The 20,949-nt window shown below is 37.2% G+C and overlaps 1 protein-coding gene across 1 annotated transcript in view; it reads left to right on the top strand.

Annotated features, from left to right (window-relative positions):
* The first annotated feature begins 7,686 nt into the window (after positions 1–7,686).
* LOC122799710 (serine protease inhibitor Kazal-type 1-like) overlaps positions 7,687–20,949 on the top strand; it is a 554,923-nt gene continuing 541,660 nt past the window's right edge. Inside the window, exon 1 of the mRNA XM_044068946.1 lies at positions 7,687–7,787. Coding sequence (XP_043924881.1) covers positions 7,733–7,787 — 55 coding nt within the window. The 5' untranslated portion in view covers positions 7,687–7,732. The remainder of the gene's footprint in view (positions 7,788–20,949) is intronic.

The raw sequence follows: 20,949 nt of genomic DNA, 5'->3' as shown, positions 1-20,949 counted from the left end.
CCCTGCTATAAAGCACGCTTTAGTGCGATTTAGAGCGGAGTTGCCACTAGAGCACCATCGGGCAGCGCCGGTTAAACAAGGTTAAACTATTTCTGGCTCCGTAAAGTCTGCTCTTCATTTTTTCCCTTAGAACTTCTCTACTTGTACTCTATACAGTCTATCCTTTATCTGAAAAGCCCAGCACTTGTTCCTAAAGCATTTTTTGTCTGAAAAGCTCAGCACTTGTTCCTAAAGCATTTTTTTTGTCAGGTTAAGCACTTCTATATTATACAAAGTACTTCACTAGCTTAAAACCCCCTTTGAGTACCACTTCCCTATAAGTCCTCTTTAATTCAGTTACACCTCAAACTTCTCATCTCTTCTAGCATGTCGAAGGGTCAGATGCTGGCGTCCTCTCCTGTCCAGCTGGTGAATCTGGGAATATTGAGGCAATGTTACAATTGCCTCATGTACACAGACAACCCTCTCCTCCTCCCACAAAACACAAATACATGTGAGAGATGCAACTATATAGCCAAACTGGAGGCTGAGCTCTCTCAACTCAGGACTGGCAAGACCAGACAGGAGGAGAAGGTAACCACACACACCACACACCCAGTTTCACATAGAACTATCACAACTGCAAACCAAACACATAAACACACAAAGACATATTCAGAGGCACTGATCAAAAATCTACCTAAACAGCAGAGGCCTCCAAAGCAGACACCCAAACAACTGCCACCTCATGACAAAATACAAATAACACATAGATCACAAAGTCAGTGTGCAAATCAATCACAGCCCTTAAGGCCAAACACAATGACAGACACACTTGTCATAGGTGACTCCATAGTCAGACACCCTGACATCCCATTCACCAGACTGAGAAAGGAGAGGGTCACAGTAAGCTGCCTGTCTGGCGCTAGAATCCACCACATAACACAAGCACTCAGGTCACTCCACAGCAGGTACAAGTATGACTCAGTCATTGTCCATGCCGGTGTGAACGACCTGAGACATACCTCCCTGGACTACATGAAAAGAGACATTGAGGAGCTCTCAGATTATGTAGCCCAGGCTGGTATGACCCTGACCCTGAGCAGTATCCTACCCTCACCAAGAATGATGCCACAATACAGAGACAAAATGATCAGTTTTAATAATTGGCTTAACTTCTGGTGTCATTCTAAGGGGATCCAATGTCTGTCTGCCTGGGATGACATGCTTGACAAGCCACGATGCTTCGCAAGGGACGGCTTGCACCTGTCACCTCTAGGTTTCTGGATATTGGCCAAGGCTCTTGCCACCCCATAGTGCCTTTTTTAGGCAAGGCCCAAATTCTAAACCTTCTGCCCTAGAGAACAATAATGGTAAAAAAATAAGGGTGATGCTGCTCAGCACCAGAAGTGTAAATCTCAAGATGCATGCCCTCGAAGCCCTCCTCAGTATGGAGAACATCGATGTCTGTGCGGTGACTGAAACCTGGTTCAAGGCTCCTGAGAGCACCCCGGCACTATCAGGTTTTACCTCATATCATGCGTTCCAGCCCCAAAACCAGGACCGTACCACAAAAGGAGGGGGTGTATCCATATTCATCAAAGATACCCACACCTCCAGATTGGTGGCAACGCATGAAGCATCAGAGACCATCCAGGTGCAAGTAACCATAGGCAAAACTGCCCTACAGTTTGTAACATTACAGATCACCCTCTCAAACTCAGGAATCCCACACAGCCTTCCTGAAGACACTGGAGAGTATTAATGTCTCTCCAAGCACCATCATACTGGGTGACTTCAACTACCCAAACATAGACTGGGAACATTACTCAAGCCCCAATACCCTAGCCCAAAGGTTCCTAGAGTTCATAAACTCCAATGCTATGGAACAGCTTGTCACCATTCCCACAAGAGGGGAAAATATACTAGACCTGATCATCACAAATATGGGGACAAAATGCTCCACACCAGAAGTATACCCCTCATTGGTGAGATCGGACCATAAACTAATCATACTGGAGATCCACATCCCTCCCCCACCCCCAACAAAAAAGGCCACAGTGAAGAACCTCTCAAAAGCCAACTTCACACTTCTTATGATGGGTGTGGTATCCTTCAAGGCCCCCGAGCTAGTGGAAACCACAACCCACGCTACCTAATCCCTTACAAAAGCCTTCTACGAGCACCTCCAGGATTGCATGGATCAAGCAATCCCGAATAAAATAAAGACCCTTTCCACCCTTTTTGAGGTTGGGAGGGTGGCTTAATGGCTAAGGTGTTTGCCTTACAAACACAAGGTGCAGGGTTTGAGTCTCACAAGAGATAATTGGCTAAGCTTAAAATGGCTCGCAAGGGCAGTTAGCTTAGTACTAAACTATGAAACTATGAAACTATGAAACCAAAGGCAAGCGCCCGGTCTGGTGGACCCCAGCCATAAACAAACTTTACAACAAAAGGAGAAAGCTACTACAGGATAGAACAAAATCCCTAAAAGGGAAGACATCCCTAATCAACACTAGTAAAAAACTACGCTCACTCATTAAATCTTCCAAGGCCAACTTTGAGAGAAAAATCGCCAAGGACTCAAAAGACAATCACAAGGCCTTCTTTAGCTATGTCAGAAACCTGGGTGGGAACTCCCAGATATGCTCAGAATTAGTCCAAAATGATACAAAAATCACTGAACCCACAGACATTGCCAACATACTGGCAGACAGGTTCAGTGCAAATTCCCCCCCCCCCAAAAGGAGAAATATCTATACCGGCAGAGTGTAGCCTCCCAGACATTTCAGATGCCCAGGTGAGAGCTGCTCTCTCTAAAGCTAAAAACACAGCATCAATGGGACCAGATGGTGTCCCCAGCTGTGTGCTACATGAACTCAAGGAGGAACTAAACCCACACATAAGGTTACTATTTAACCTCAGCCTTACCACAGGATACGTACCCAATGAGTGGCGTACAGCAACTGTGGTCCCACTCCACAAAGGCGGTGCCTCTACGGACCCTGGAAATTACTGCCCCATAAGCTTAACAAGCCTGGTCTGCAAAGCTATGGAGAGGATCATAATGGAACTCATAAATAAAGACATTGGGGACCTACAGACGTTAGATCCTACCCAATTCGGCTTTGTAAAGGGAAGATCATGCCTCTTAAACCTGGTTGACTTCTTTGAGACAGTCACCAAGGCCATTGATGAGGGTAAGGCAGTTCACACAGCTTACCTCGACCTTGCTAAAGCTTTCGACACAATACCCCACTCGGGTATCATAGAAAACTCCCAGCTTAAATGTAAACCCATATGTCGCAAGATGGGTAGCAAACTGGCTCAAGGACAGAACCCACAGGGTCAGAATTGCTGGTGCCGTGTCAGATTCCAAGCCGGTCACAAGCAGTGTCCCACAGGGCTCAGTCCTGGGCCCCCTCTTGTTCAGCATCTATTTCTCAGAAGTACAGACAAACATAGGAGGATTATGGCTGACAAAGTTTGCAGATGACTGCAAACTGGGCGCCATAGTCGAGAATCCATCAGACACAGATATCCTCCAAAGAGGTCTCATAGAAACGGATAACTGGTGCCAGAGCCATGGCCTGAGGCTGAACGCCAAAAAGTGTATAGTCATGGCTATCACTGTATATTTCTTTATTATGTCAATTCTCTATCATCCTGTACAATAATTATGGAATAAGTAATAGTTTTTGTGCTGTGAATTGTAAATGATTCTGTGACTTTATTAAAGTTTTGTAGTGGTTGGAGCTTTTCTCCCCGGGCCTCCACTGAAAATGGACATGAATCCAGTCGGATTATCCCGGTTAACAAATGTAAAATAAAATAAAAATAAAATAAAATCATACCCTTTGGGAAAAACAAGGTAACCCCTAACTATCACATAGGTGGCAATCCATTAAGCACGGAAGAGGTAATCAGGGACCTAGGGACCCAAGTACACAGTAGCCTCTCCTTCGACACTCATGTTGCCAAGGTGGTTAGGAAAACCTTCTACATTGCCCACCTGATCATGAAGGGATTCACATCCAGATCAAGGGAGGTCATTGTTCCCCTGTACTCTTCACTTATTCGACCAATGATTGAGTACAATACCCCATTCGGAATGTATCTTACCTGACACCTGCAGCAATTGGAAAAACCCCAAAAGTTCCTCACCAAAAGGATAAAGGGGCTCAAAAACATGTCATATGCTGCCCGACTGAAGAAACTCCAGCTCTATTCAGTCTCATACCATCTGCTCAGAGGTGATCTGTGCCTGACATACAAAGCCATGTCCAACCCGGAATTAATGGACATGCTCCACCTCAAAAAATCCAAATCCACCAGATCCACAAGAGCAAGAGACTTAAACCTCAACACGGATATAAATAGGATGTGCTGGAGGGACAGATTCATCACTCAGAGACTCCCTATGCTGTGGAACAAAATCCCGGTCAATGTGAGGCAGAGCTCCTCACTGGCTCTATTCAAGAGAAATCTTGACCAGTGGATGGGAGATCGTAGGTTTACCCCGGGTATCATCTCTGTCTCACTACTAGACAGAGGCACAGCTAACTAACTACTGGGTATAGTATTCTTCAACCTAAGGGGTGGCGAAAGCCACACACACTCTGGCTAGGCTTATAAATGCCCTAGGCCAGATAGCCTAGTATGAACCTATGAACCTATGAACAATACTCCAGTCTGTCGAACTGTTCTGGGATAAAAGCTAATCTACAATGGTCAGGCTCCCTTAAGAAAGAAGAGATGATACCATCGTACAGTAAGACAATCTACTCTAATCTGAGTTAATGGATGTAAGACAGTCCTTTATTCTCAGAAACATATTGCTGCATATTGCTGAAAAGTTATCTGTCTTTCCAAACTTCAGGTCTTATTTGAAGTCAGCAGTATTGAAAGGAAAAAGGCATTTGTTAAAACACTAAAAATTGCAGATATGATTTTCTAATGGCCATACTCTTACACAGCTGTCATCAGATTCCACAGCATTTAATTAGGAATTGGTCTCTATATTTTATGGTTCAGTGATGATCCCTGTAATACTGTTGTCTGCATGAAACAAAGTATATTGTGTTTGTTTTAGTTAGGCACAAGCACAGAACTTCTGTCTTTACAGGGTATATCATCACATTCACTTAGTTATTGTGGGCAGTTGAAACCGTTTTGTTTCAGCAGTGTGTTTAAAGCATTTGTAAGAGCAGTTAAACAGGTCTGCTAAGGACTGTGGAAAAATTGCATGTGATGATATTTCTAATTAACTTTCATTAAACATCATTAACTAATCAGAGACATTTCTGGGAAATGTATGTCAGGAAACTCTTATATCTGATATATATATATATAAGGAACTTACCATACGCTGATGCAACAGAAAGCACGAAGTACAAATAATTAGGTAATGTTGCAGGTCTTGCTATGGTTTATTACAATATTTCTATTTACTTGTTATGCAGCATATTCAGAATCATCAGAAAAATCAGAGACTACAATACAAATCATTGGGTTTTTGACCAACCTTTAACATTTAAGAAAAACAGTGGTTTTGTAGAGGAGAACCCCCCCACACACACACACACACACACACACATACATACATACACACACCTCCATGTTGGACAACACCCACTCAGCTCCACAAATTAACTATTTTCTGTCTGGAATCATACAATCTAGAGGGGAATGTTTGTCCCACTTTCTCAAGACTGCTACTTTTGAGTCAAATCAGAGGTGAGCTGATGATAATCAGCCTTCTCTTTCCACTTTTTGATCATTTCAGCAGTCAGCAAGATAAAAAGAGCCCTATAATAACTACTTCATGTCATGCAGTTAGAGTTAGATATAGAATAATTTACCAGACAGAGAGAAAGAGATGAGAGAGACAGACAGACAGACAGAATTCTATGAAGCATGTGTGTGTCATTTTGTACTGCATGCATTTTTCACTTTAGTATTAAAGTGCCACTATTATATATATTTGAACAAAAACTGGTTACATGCACTTCCTTTTAAAATTATCCAAGTTTTTGTTTTTAATTTGAAAGTGAAGTGATTCTGTCTGGAACATGTTGTCTGTACAATTTCCTTCTATTTATTTTTCCTTTAGCTACATATTGTAATCAAACTTCACTTAGCTTAGAGGTAGCAAAGCAGAGCTGGCAATGGCTACTAGTTAAAATAATTAAAACTGCCTAGTAGAGGAAAGATATGTATAGCAGGTGGCTGCTTTTTATAATTAAATATAGTTTCTACTAGCTTTTTGGAAACAGTTTACTTTTTACTACTGTCTTAGAGATTCATAGGTGATTACTAAGCTAATGGCACAAGAGCCTTTACAAGGCTGGCCAATAATACCAAGGACATGACAATATTATATCTTAATTCCACAGATATGGGATACGGTAATATCAGGGTAGTGGGTTTTTGTGTGTTGGAGTCCTGAGTCATTTTACAGACTGCCTCTGTCCATAAGGGACATGGATCGCACCCAAGGAGTGAATTTATGGTTCCCCATCCATTTATTCCAATTCTTTTTGAAGAAAGTGAGGGATCCACTTTGTTTTATGAACGTGGGAAGTTTATTCCATAGATGAGGTAGTCTTTGAGATATGAATCTGTCTTTCAAGCAAATTCTATTAGTGTCACAAATAAGGTTCATGACCATGAAACAATTTACCTTAGTATACTTTTTCTTGCAAATATGTTACATTTTCATCAGGGCTGGATCAGAGAATGACTTGTAGGTCAGGTATAAATCCCCTATCAATAAATGATAACCAATGGAGTAAAGCCATAGGGCCTTTAGTCCTTCTGCAAAACACGTCTTACACTTTGTATTTTTAGTGTAACACATCTTATACACACTGACTAAACCTTCCATTCCTTCTGTTGCTGCTTTTTTCTGCTCTAAGATGGGTATACAAAATAACCTTACTTTAAAAGTCTAAGCATGTTCAGTATAAATACACACTTTGCTTGTAAAAATAAATATAGTCTGAGGAAATATTAAATTTCCAAAGCCTGGAAGAGATACAAACAGCTACTCATACTTATGAAGATGGTTAAGTTTTCTAACAAAGAAATGCAACAAAGTGGTATAAAAATATGAATCTAACTAGTGGCATAGCAAACAGTTACAGTATATAAATGTGAGGTTTATACTTCCTGTTTTGTACATGGAAGGCCATAAGGACTGTAAACATTAACACTGAGCAGGGATAGTTACTTGTTAACAGGGCATTAAAGGATACTGTTTATAATGAACATACTGGTATGGTAAGCAATTTTCCAGATTCAAACCCTGAAACTTTGCACTGATGAACACATTGCATATAAGGCTATTAACATTGCTAATCCAAATGGAATGTAAAACAAAGTGAAGCTGTACAGTAAGACAGGATTTACCCAAGACAGCAGTATTAGAAATAAGTGCTCATCTGTTTAAACTTGAGGTATGTTGTGTCATGATTGGCAAATACCTCATTCATATAGCATTCAGTTTTCTAATTAAGTTTTAAAATGCTTTACAGAGCAGTCTCTGAATTGTCTTGCCATCAGTTTTTATCTTTTTTCCTGTCTGAAGTGAAGGCTCTGCCCTGGGAAGGCGGGTAAGTTGGTTTTACCCTCCCATCCAGTGTCTTTGACGGCTCAGACATATGACTTCCTGAGAATGGTAACTGTATAAATACACATATGAGTCCTGTCCTGCAGCAGCTACTCTGTTAAGAGAATCGTTATATCTTTCAAAATGAAGTCCATGGTTGTGTTTGTCTTCCTTGCTCTTTCAGTCATCTGTTTCACAGGTAAGAAGCATTTTTCTTGTACTGTCAGATGTCTGCCTTTGATTAACACAGGCAGACAAATTATTTTCTACAGTCTCATTTCTAGACATCTTTAATATGAAAATATTTGCATTAGCTGCATGTTTATGAACTTTATTCAGAAATTTAGTGATGGGAGCAAATGTATTCAATGTCATTCAATTATGTTTGTTTTTTGCATTTGTGTGCCTACAGTCAGGGCCACCCTTGAAAATATGCTTTGTTGCAACCAGGTCATAAAACATAAAACAAAGGAATCTATATAGCATAGCTAAAGTTATCCATTTTATTTATTAACGCTGGTATTTCTCATAACCTTTGTACTATATCCCATTTGTACAAAACAAAGTTGTTCTGCTGTTTCGTAATGATAGGTAATGGGCAGGCTGAAAGCATGTAGTGCAGTGAATTTAGTCCAGACTTCTCAGCTGTCCAGGTTTTCACAGAATGCCCAGAACTTTGTTTTATATTTTGATCTGTTCCTCATAAAATTTGTGTTTTTTTTTTTCTTTTTGCAAATCATTGAAGACAAGTCACTAAATAATGACAGACATTTGAATATCAGACTTCATACCCTTCAGAAAATGTAGCCTCAGACTTCATATCCTTTAGAAAATGCAGGCTAACACAAAACCTTTTATTAACATTTAGCCCTATTTTTGTACCTTTGTACCCCTATTATTTTTTGCTTTCTCCAGATTTCTTGTCCTAAGGGGTTAACAGGTATTATTCAGTCACAGAAATTAACTAAGTCATTGTGTGAAAACTACAATGGTCTAAAGAAGTATTTACACTGTAACAACAAACATGTTGAACCTTCTTTAATGTTTACTTGGGTGTTTTGTTTTAATTACCAAAGATACCACACAGTGACAACACAGAAAATGGACCTTAAATAACAGGCAGCTCTTACTCCACAGCTTGAAATTAAAATTGTTCCTAACTCTACTTATAAATAATGCTAGAGACCTTTTTCTCAACCAGACTCCCTCTCCCCATTCACCTAGCTATTGTAGAAAAGGCATTTTCATAAATCGCCTGTTCTGTTTGGAATTGCTTTCCCAAATTCATAAATTTAGTGATCCCCAGAATGAGGTAACAGACAATTCCCCTACTAGACATTGCATTCTTCTCTTTCCTACATGAACTCACATCTTCCTTTATATATGTGTGTGTGTCTAGAGCAAGAACAAGGAAATCTGACACCATTGTCCGTCACTGCACCATATACCTATATACACTGGTAAGCTGGTGTCCATTTATATTACAAGCTGATACATGAGCTGTATCCCTCACATACCTCTCAACTGTGCAGAATTTCACAGAATGTCCAGATTTTTGCCTTATATTTTTAGTCCATTTTTCATAAAATTGTCGCTTTCTGGCAAATTAGTGGCAAATTATTAAAGATTGAATTTAAAAAATAATGATATACATTTGAGCTTTAGACTTCATACCCTTCAGAAAATTTATGCTAATGCAAAACCTGTTATTCTATCAACTTTCTAAGTTTGTAAGAGAGATATTTAAAATTTTGTCCCTATTTGTACCTCTTTTTTATGGCTTTGTCCAGATTTCTTACTCTAAGAGGTTAAGAGGTATGACCCCTCCTACAGCTCTGTACTGATACCCATTTAGTCAGTTATTCACTTATTCACCTATTTATTTATTATTTGTTTTTATAACCAGGTAGGTGAACTGGTCTCCTGACCCTGTGAAGTCATGAGTCGGAACAAATGCTCAAGTGAGAAAAGTAATAATAACAATACACGTGGAAACAAGCCATATTTATATGTACACTAGAAATACATCATATTCAAAGAAATATATACAATAGTTCAAATTAAGCATTGTTTATTTTCATTAATTCTACATTTCTTTATCAGGTTTATCCACCTGGATTTAGTCAAAAAATCCTTTTCAGCAGAAGCCTGGGGAGAAAAGCTCCAACAAATTACAAATATTTTTAAACAGATATTCAGTAATTTACATGAACAGACATTAAATACTATACATTAGCAATTTCACATACAGTTGCTAATTAGATGACATTCATATGAAAGTAGAGGCAACTAGCGCAGTATAAAATACATTTGCATTACCAAATATTGAACACTGGGCATATGAAAAGGTGTATTAGTGGGTTTGTCAGGCAGATAATAGATGTTGTGACTAGTGCTTAGACATACAATGAAATGGAGGTGAAGGAAGGAACCAGGTAGGACAGAAAATGTTAATAGTGCAGTTAAGTGGGGAGATGAAAACAAGTTCAAAGACAGTCATATATATGGCTGTCATAAAATTTAAATTAGAAGCATAAAGGCGGAGGGATGACCAGTGTCACAAAATAATGTATACAGCTGGGAGATGTTAGTAAAAGTATTCAGCTATTTGTGACGATTGGTTGTGGGGCACAGGATCTTGAATGAAGAGAAACAGTTTGATAATATGACAAGCTGAAGATAACAGTGATATTTATCCTGGAGAAATACCAGCGCAGATCCATTGATTTGATTGGAGTAGTTTTAGTTGTGTTTTGAATGACTTTGCATTCTGAATGGGTTTCAGTGGTAGTGGGATGTTGTTCTGTAGTTTAGCTACACTATGTGAATATATGAAGACACCCACAGTATTAGATGATTTGTTTATAATTATTAGTGATTTTTCTCTAGAGTGTAAGATACTATTGTGGGAATAGTGTTGTATTAAGTTAAGGGCTGCTTAATGTTCTGGCTTATAGAAAAGTCTCTATATTGTAATTACACGAGAAAGAGATAGGTGGTATGGTAGTTCTAACCAGTTTAATTCTGTGAGGGCCAGGCAGTGGTGTGTTCTTTTATAGTTAATGCAAATTTGGCTATATTACTATAACATTGTTCAAGTTTGGATAGCTGCAAGTCTTGATGTTTATTGAAGATTAGGGCAGCATAAAGGAGAGATGGCAGTAAGAAAGTAGAAGCCACACATCCTCTGTCTACGGCCGTGTTGTAGGTTTTACTCTTTATAATGTATCTAGCTTTTGTTGATTTTTTTAACCATGTATGATACATGCTGGTTGAATTTTAACAGGCCATCTCTAGTGACACCCAATAATTTTGTGTGTTTTACTTGTTCTATCATGGTGAGGTGGTTTTGGCAGAGTTGATCATGAACACTGTTGTTTTGATACAGATGAGTTTAGGGGTAAAGAACACTAATTTAGTTTTATTAGGGTTTGGAAGAAATTGTGAATTATTTTGCCATGTTTTGATCCATAAAACAGATTGGTGCATAAGGTCTTGGACTTTAGAGAGAGATTTGTCAGAGCAGCTTATATTCACGTCATCAGCATATTGAACGAAGGTAGAATGATTTAGTTTAGGTAACTAACTGTGTGTATTTCTAAGACTACAATATTCTATGCATATAGCAGAGTAGATTTTCACAATATGCAGGATTAGGGTTTAAAAGGTTGTACTTAACAAGGAATTTTATGGTTGTAGCAGAATATTACGTGCTTCCCCTTGACCCAGTAGAAACAATAGGAAATGCAATAGCTGGAGATATAAAATTAGTTTTCTGTTATCCATTTCACTATGCATTTGTCTGTGGCACAATGTAGCTTTGATTGCATTGGTAACTGTGATTTAATAAAAGGACAGCGACCTCTCTATTGCCAGTGTACATCTGTGATTGCGATGTGACAACATTTCTGAAGCCATCTTTGGTACAGAGTATCTCAGAATTATCTCTGAACTTTGCAGGTCCTTCCACAAATAGCTCATTTGCATATGGACTGCACACCAGCCGCCTGCTTGCTGTTCACGATCTTTTCACCTGTAAAACTGAGCTTTTCTGCTATTCTTTAATCCCACTTTTGTAATTTCCATGCATTTTTCCACATATTTTCCTTATACTGAGCACATCATGTGTGTGATTTCTAACTAGATATATTAATAACTGTTTCTTGTCAGCAGCTATCTGGTGCAAGTCATCAAAAGGTAGTTTTGGTACTAAATTTTACATTGGGATACCAACAATTAAATGTGGGCAATGCGTCAAAGTCAACATATAGCTATAACTATATATAAATATATATATATATATATATATATATATATATATATATATATATATATATATATATCTAATCTATATATATATATATATATATATATATATATATATATATATATATATATATATATATATATATATATATATATATATATATATATATATATATATATATATATATATATATATAAATAAAATATATATATACGTTCAACACTTGAAAATGCCGAAATTCATATGGCCGAGACCATATGATTGACATTCGAAATGTTGAACATATGAAAAACAAAGCAAAAAAAACAACAAACACTTACCTAAACACTGCTAGCAGTGGGGCAAGCCCCCATGCACCCCCCATGGGGGCCTCCACCCCCACTTCCCCCGTAACTTAAATATACCAACTCTGAGATCGCACTACAGTGCAGGAATGGAAATCTTTCCATTCCGGACTGTACGGAGATGCCGGTCCTGCATTGTCGGCATTTCAAATGTTGATCACATGGTGTCAGCCATATGAATTTTGGCATTTTGAAGTGTTGACAATGTGAAAGGGACTCATATATATATATATATATATATATATATATATATATATATATATATATATATCAAAAAACCAAACCAGGAGTTTGGAAAAAGCAGTCCAGTCGCCAACCACGAAGTAATAATCCACAAAGTTTTATTAACGCTGACAACACACAATGCATTTTCATCTTCAGACTTCATCAGATAACACAGTTCACAAAAAACACATCCTTATATAACTCTAATTGACCAATAAATCCTTTGCATCAATTAATGGAATAAATATAGGTATAAGGACAAATAGACAGTTTAAAAACATGTAAAAACCCACATTTGTTAACTATTAAACTATAAATATCATGTTAATAAATATGTATGATATACATATATAATAAATATATATAAATAAATGTAAATAAATGTAGTTATAAAAAATTCAACTTAATGCAATTTAAAAGGATATGTAAAACCTTGTGCAATGCTACCTTCTAGTGGCTGATAACAGGAAACACTTTTATAATTTGGCTACTCTTAGTTTTAATAATAGTGCAAGTGAAATACTTTCATTCAGACAAGGGCGCCTTCCTGCATGCAAAAATACCTGCCAATATAGCTCCCTATATTCAAGAAGGGTTTCCCACAAAGCCCCCCTAATATCTTTGGGAACAACCTCCAGTGCAAAAAACAAAAAAGCTGCATTGGCACACTCCTGTGTATGTTTATACAGGACATTCTTATCATTATTTTTACTAATATCATAAAAATGTTCATAGATCCGCCTTTTCAGGCATCTTTCAGTCTTCCCTATATAAAAGGCACAGCATGCCTCACAGGATACCAACTAGACCAAACCACTGGAGTTACAATTACTGTGACATGTACTTTGAACATATTTAGTCCTACTTTTGATACACGCCTTATCAGTATTTATTATGTGTATACACTGTGAACATGCCCCACATTTGTAGGTACCCTGCCTCCTGGCCTTTTGAACAGGCCTCCTTTTTTCCATTAATTCCTTTAAATTAATTATTTTTTTAAAAACAATATTTAAAGGCTTATGTTGCATGTCCTTTAAATCAGTGAGAGAGGTAAACCTGTCCCATTCCTTTTTAACCAACTCTATTACCCAATGGAAATCACTATTATATTCCAAGGTGAATACACTAAGAAACTTATCATCCTTAGTTTTAACATTGTTAGAGTTTGACTCAATACTTTTACCCAACAAGGGCCTAAATCTTGACGCCCTTTAACTTTTAATATATAAAATGGAATCCTTCAATAATTCATCTGGGTAACCCTTTTCTAGAAAAAGTTTTTTAAGAAAAGACATTCCTCATCAAAGTCATCATCTAGAGAGGTGAGCCTACTAGCCCTAACCAATTGCCCTTTGAAAATACTTTTTCTCTGTGAAAAATGGTGGACACTCTCAAAATGGAGATATAAATTGGAGAATGTCTCCTTTTGGAAAACTTTAGACTTAATACCACCATTAATTTTAATAATACTCACGTCCAAAAAGTCAACCTTATCAAAGGAAACATTACTAGTAAAATGTAAAAAAAATGTGGTGGTATTAAGATACTCCAAAAATTCTACTAATTTTTCCTTGGAATCATTCCAAAAAATACAAATATCATCCAAAAAGCACCTGTATAAAACCCAACAATCATAGAATCTAGAATTAAAGATGTGTTGTTTCTCCCACCAGGCTAAAATGATATTAGCATAGGTTGGTGCACAATTTGTGCCCGTGGCTACCCCCTTACCTGGTGAAAATATTCGCCACCATAATAAATTAAATAATTTTTCAAAACCATCTCCATCAGATTTAAAATAACCTGCAAGTCATCACTAGAAATTCTAGTTTTATCTACCAAGATGGCTTCAAGCCAAGCTAAACCCTTTTCTTGGGGAATAATGGTGAATAGATCTTTAATAGCCACTGTTACGAAATTATGTCATAAATCATGTTCATATCTATACCCTGAAGGAATTCCCACGAATCCTTCAGGATAGTTTTCTCCGAATTTCAAAGTTTTTTCAATTTTACATCTAAGAATTTTGCTAATGGCATAGTTTTTGAGCCCTCAGCCGACACTATGGGTCTAAGAGGGGGATTTAACTGTTTTTTATGGACCTTGGGAATCCCAAACGTAGTAGGTATCCTAGGTTGGGAAACATGTATAAATATGAAGGCATCTATATTAATTAATCCTTCCAACAACATATCATTTAGGGCTACCTCTATTTTCTTGTATGCCACATGGATCTCATTCTTAGAAATCCTAATATAGGTAAAATGGTCTCCCAAAATTTCATTCATCTTCCCTTCATAAATTACCTGGTCCATAAGTACCGTACCCCCTCCCTTATCAGGTTTCATAACCCTAATCTGTGAATTTTCCTGTAGCTCACTTAAAATATTTCTCTCATTTACATTTAGGTTGTATTTTTGGATTTACCTAAAACCTTTCTTAATTTGTTCTCCACTATAACCTCAAAATTCTTCATTTGAGGGTGTATAGATTGATTGTATTCACTTTTACTTTTTAAGTAGGCCTGTGTATTCATTTTGTTTTGTCCATGAAACATAACTTCCAAATTAAGTTGTCTGATGAACATTTTAAAATCCAGTAACAGCCTGGTAATGTCACATTTTTTATATGGCATGAATTTAAAACCCCTGGAAAGTAAACTAAAATAATCAACAGTTAGTTGAATACCAGTGTAGTTAAAAATATTGTAGTTCCTATAAGTAAATATATTGTTTTCACTAGGAATTTCATCAGAAACCCTCACAGGGTAATCATTTTCCAATGGTACTTGGTCCTGAGTTAATGGCTCTGATGTCAATGAAATATTGCTGTTTCATCATCCTATGGTGTTCCCTTCCCTCCCTCCCCCCTGGGGTTGATAGTAATATTGAGGGGCCCTCTGGTTCATTAATCTTTCTGAACGACGGGGAGGGGGGATACTCTAAAGGGTCTAACTGACTGGCGGCGTCACCCACCACTTCTTCATCAACATTACCTAAACACTCAACATTTACTTCCCTCCTCTGCCAACCCTTAATATTTTACTATTTTCCTTGGTGCAGGATCGCATTGTCTTTCTTTATACTCCAGAATGTCCCTGTTCAGTTTTTTAATCTTCCTATTAATGTTAACTGAACGTGATTCATCTATCTTATCCATCATAACAAAATATTTATTTCTCTCCGCTTCAACAGTATGTAACAAATCATTTGTAATACAGTTGTTTAAATGTACTATGACAGTAGTGAGTTCATCCATTCTAGTTTCATTAGATCTCTACATCAAGCCCACATCTCCACAAGGTCATTGTAGAAAACAGAACTATTATGAATGTTGTTGGGGAATTTAAACACTCTCAAACCTTTGGGGACAATTCCCCTTCTCAAACACTCCCATAGGTATTCATTATCAATTTTGAGAGCCTTAAACTTCCCCAACACATTGGATAGTTTATAATGTTATATATATATATATATATATATATATATATATATATATATATATATATATATATATATATATTGTCCTAAAATTGTTGCATCATGGTGTTGCAGAATTTAACAGTACTGTCTAACACTGCTTGGTTCACCAGTTTGGTTTCTGGCTAGGGTGCAGTCTTCTAGACTGATTGTAGGTGTGTGTGTGTGTGTGTGTGTGTGTGTGTGTGTGTGTGTGTGTGTGTGTGTGTGTGTGTCACGTTCATAGGTGTCTACTAAGCTAATGGCCCTGGAGCCTTTACAAGCCTAGCCCATAGAAGTGCCGTGGCATTGTGCTGCCCAACATTAGTTCCCAGTGCCTCTATCGAGTAGAGCCATTGGAGTGATCCCCAGAGTGAATTTTCTATTTCCATCCACTCATCAAGATTTCTCTTGAAGAGGGCCAGTGAGGTGCTCTGCTTGACATGTATGGGAAGTTTATTCCAGAGCATGGGCAGTCTCTGTGTTATGAACCTGTCCCTCCAGCATGTTCTGTTGACTGTGGTAATGAGGTTGAGGTCTCTGGATCGTGTGGTGCGGAGGGATTGGGATTTCTTCAGATGTAGCATTTCTAACAGAGCTGGGTCAGACATGGCTTTTTAAGTCAAGCAGAGATTGCCTCTTAGTAGATGATATGAGACGGGGAATAACATGAGTTTTTTGAGTCTGTCCATGTAGGACATGTGTGTAAGGCCTAGGACCCTCTTTGTGAGGTACTTTTGTGGCCTCTCCAGCTGTTTCAGGTGTCTAGTGTGGTGCATGCCAAATGGGGCTTTATACCCTATGACTCATCTAATGAGGGAAAAGTGGAGAGAAATGATGACCTCTTTCTATGTATGCATGTATCTCCTCTGCTAGGCTGACTTCCATCTAGGACTGCATTTTACTTTATCAACTGCTTTCAGAGAAGGGGTCACTGTGTATCAGAAAGTGAATCAAAGAATTATAGTAAAACTTAACTGCTTTTGTCAATAATCTTGAAACAGTGCAAGGTTGTGGTCTGAACATTTAAAGAAGTGGGTTTAGTTAGTTTGCACATTCCTTAAGTATTTGTTAAACTACATAGTCTTTGGGCCCAATTCCAAAAGACTTGTTGTCAGTACAAGTTGCCACTTAGACCGAGAGCAGGCTGGCAGCAGGACTTTTGGAATCTGGCCCAAGTACCAAGCCTATTTACAGATAGAACGTATAGCAAAGTAAGTCACAATGAGTGCAGGTCTTTTGGAATCAGGGCAGACTTACACAGAGAGCAACTGTTTTGTAATCTAGCCTGTTATTTTGTATTTATTTTAGACAGAGCCAGGTATAAGGATGGTTTCTAGACCTTTATTTTCTATTTATTTTAGACAGAACCATGTCTAAGGATGGTTTCTAGCTCTTTATTTTGTATTTATTTTAGATGGAACCAGGTATAAGGATGGTTTCTAGCCCTTTATTTTGTATTTATTTTAGATGGAGCCAGGTATAAGGATGGTTTCTAGCCCTTTATTTTGTATTTATTTTAGATGGAGCCAGGTATAAGGATGGTTTCTAGCCCTTTATTTTGTATTTATTTTAGATGGAGCCAGGTATAAGGATGGTTTCTATCCCTTTATTTTGTATTTATTTTAGATGGACCCAGGTATAAGGATGGTTTCTAGCCCTTTATTTTGTATTTATTTTAGATGGAGCCAGGTATAAGGATGGTTTCTAGCCCTTTATTTTGTATTTATTTTAGATGGAGCCAGGTATAAGGATGGTTTCTAGCCCTTTATTTTGTATTTATTTTAGATGGAGCCAGGTATAAGGATGGTTTCTAGCCCTTTATTTTGTATTTATTTTAGATGGAGCCAGGTATAAGGATGGTTTCTAGCCCTTTATTTTGTATTTATTTTAGATGGAGCCAGGTATAAGGATGGTTTCTAGCCCTTTATTTTGTATTTATTTTAGATGGAGCCAGGTATAAGGATGGTTTCTAGCCCTTTATTTTGTATTTATTTTAGATGGACCCAGGTATAAGGATGGTTTCTATCCCTTTATTTTGTATTTATTTTAGATGGAGCCAGGTATAAGGATGGTTTCTAGCCCTTTATTTTGTATTTATTTTAGATGGAGCCAGGTATAAGGATGGTTTCTAGCCCTTTATTTTGTATTTATTTTAGATGGAGCCAGGTATAAGGATGGTTTCTAGCCCTTTATTTTGTATTTATTTTAGATGGAGCCAGGTATAAGGATGGTTTCTAGCCCTTTATTTTGTATTTATTTTAGATGGAGCCAGGTATAAGGATGGTTTCTAGCCCTTTATTTTGTATTTATTTTAGATGGAGCCAGGTATAAGGATGGTTTCTAGCCCTTTATTTTGTATTTATTTTAGATGGAGCCAGGTATAAGGATGGTTTCTAGCCCTTTATTTTGTATTTATTTTAGATGGAGCCAGGTATAAGGATGGTTTCTAGCCCTTTATTTTGTATTTATTTTAGATGGAGCCAGGTATAAGGATGGTTTCTAGCCCTTTATTTTGTATTTATTTTAGATGGAGCCAGGTATAAGGATGGTTTCTAGCCCTTTATTTTGTATTTATTTTAGATGGAGCCAGGTATAAGGATGGTTTCTAGCCCTTTATTTTGTATTTATTTTAGATGGAGCCAGGTATAAGGATGGTTTCTAGCCCTTTATTTTGTATTTATTTTAGATGGAGCCAGGTATAAGGATGGTTTCTAGCCCTTTATTTTGTATTTATTTTAGATGGAGCCAGGTATAAGGATGGTTTCTAGCCCTTTATTTTGTATTTATTTTAGATGGAGCCAGGTATAAGGATGGTTTCTAGCCCTTTATTTTGTATTTATTTTAGATGGAGCCAGGTATAAGGATGGTTTCTAGCCCTTTATTTTGTATTTATTTTAGATGGAGCCAGGTATAAGGATGGTTTCTAGCCCTTTATTTTGTATTTATTTTAGATGGAGCCAGGTATAAGGATGGTTTCTAGCCCTTTATTTTGTATTTATTTTAGATGGAGCCAGGTATAAGGATGGTTTCTAGCCCTTTATTTTGTATTTATTTTAGATGGAGCCAGGTATAAGGATGGTTTCTAGCCCTTTATTTTGTATTTATTTTAGATGGAGCCAGGTATAAGGATGGTTTCTAGCCCTTTATTTTGTATTTATTTTAGATGGAGCCAGGTATAAGGATGGTTTCTAGCCCTTTATTTTGTATTTATTTTAGATGGAGCCAGGTATAAGGATGGTTTCTAGCCCTTTATTTTGTATTTATTTTAGATGGAGCCAGGTATAAGGATGGTTTCTAGCCCTTTATTTTGTATTTATTTTAGATGGAGCCAGGTATAAGGATGGTTTCTAGCCCTTTATTTTGTATTTATTTTAGATGGAGCCAGGTATAAGGATGGTTTCTAGCCCTTTATTTTGTATTTATTTTAGATGGAGCCAGGTATAAGGATGGTTTCTAGCCCTTTATTTTGTATTTATTTTAGATGGAGCCAGGTATAAGGATGGTTTCTAGCCCTTTATTTTGTATTTATTTTAGATGGAGCCAGGTATAAGGATGGTTTCTAGCCCTTTATTTTGTATTTATTTTAGATGGAGCCAGGTATAAGGATGGTTTCTAGCCCTTTATTTTGTATTTATTTTAGATGGAGCCAGGTATAAGGATGGTTTCTAGCCCTTTATTTTGTATTTATTTTAGATGGAGCCAGGTATAAGGATGGTTTCTAGCCCTTTATTTTGTATTTATTTTAGATGGAGCCAGGTATAAGGATGGTTTCTAGCCCTTTATTTTGTATTTATTTTAGATGGAGCCAGGTATAAGGATGGTTTCTAGCCCTTTATTTTGTATTTATTTTAGATGGAGCCAGGTATAAGGATGGTTTCTAGCCCTTTATTTTGTATTTATTTTAGATGGAGCCAGGTATAAGGATGGTTTCTAGCCCTTTATTTTGTATTTATTTTAGATGGAGCCAGGTATAAGGATGGTTTCTAGCCCTTTATTTTGTATTTATTTTAGATGGAGCCAGGTATAAGGATGGTTTCTAGCCCTTTATTTTGTATTTATTTTAGATGGAGCCAGGTATAAGGATGGTTTCTAGCCCTTTATTTTGTATTTATTTTAGATGGAGCCAGGTATAAGGATGGTTTCTAGCCCTTTATTTTGTATTTATTTTAGATGGAGCCAGGTATAAGGATGGTTTCTAGCCCTTTATTTTGTATTTATTTTAGATGGAGCCAGGTATAAGGATGGTTTCTAGCCCTTTATTTTGTATTTATTTTAGATGGAGCCAGGTATAAGGATGGTTTCTAGCCCTTTATTTTGTATTTATTTTAGATGGACCCAGGTATAAGGATGGTTTCTAGCCCTTTATTTTGTATTTATTTTAGATGGAGCCAGGTATAAGGATGGTTTCTAGCCCTTTATTTTGTATTTATTTTAGATGGAGCCAGGTATAAGGATGGTTTCTAGCCCTTTATTTTGTATTTATTTTAGATGGAGCCAGGTATAAGGATGGTTTCTAGCCCTTTATTTTGTATTTATTTTAGATGGAGCCAGGTATAAGGATGGTTTCTAGCCCTTTATTTTGTATTTATTTTAGATGGAGCCAGGTATAAGGATGGTTTCTAGCCCTTTATTTTGTATTTATTTTAGATGGAGCCAGGTATAAGGATGGTTTCTAGCCCTTTATTTTGTATTTATTTTAGATGGAGCCAGGTATAAGGATGGTTTCTAGCCCTTTATTTTGTATTTATTTTAGATGGAGCCAGGTATAAGGATGGTTTCTAGCCCTTTATTTTGTATTTATTTTAGATGGAGCCAGGTATAAGGATGGTTTCTAGCCCTTTATTTTGTATTTATTTTAGATGGAGCCAGGTATAAGGATGGTTTCTAGCCCTTTATTTTGTATTTATTTTAGATGGAGCCAGGTATAAGGATGGTTTCTAGCCCTTTATTTTGTATTTATTTTAGATGGAGCCAGGTATAAGGATGGTTTCTAGCCCTTTATTTTGTATTTATTTTAGATGGAGCCAGGTATAAGGATGGTTTCTAGCCCTTTATTTTGTA

Source organism: Protopterus annectens, chromosome 4.part0, assembly GCF_019279795.1.
Source record: "Protopterus annectens isolate FY-2018-M chromosome 4.part0, PAN1.0, whole genome shotgun sequence".
Classification (NCBI taxonomy): Eukaryota; Metazoa; Chordata; order Ceratodontiformes; family Protopteridae; genus Protopterus; species Protopterus annectens.
Note: the sequence above shows the minus strand (reverse complement) of the source record. Positions and strands in the feature narration are given on the sequence as shown.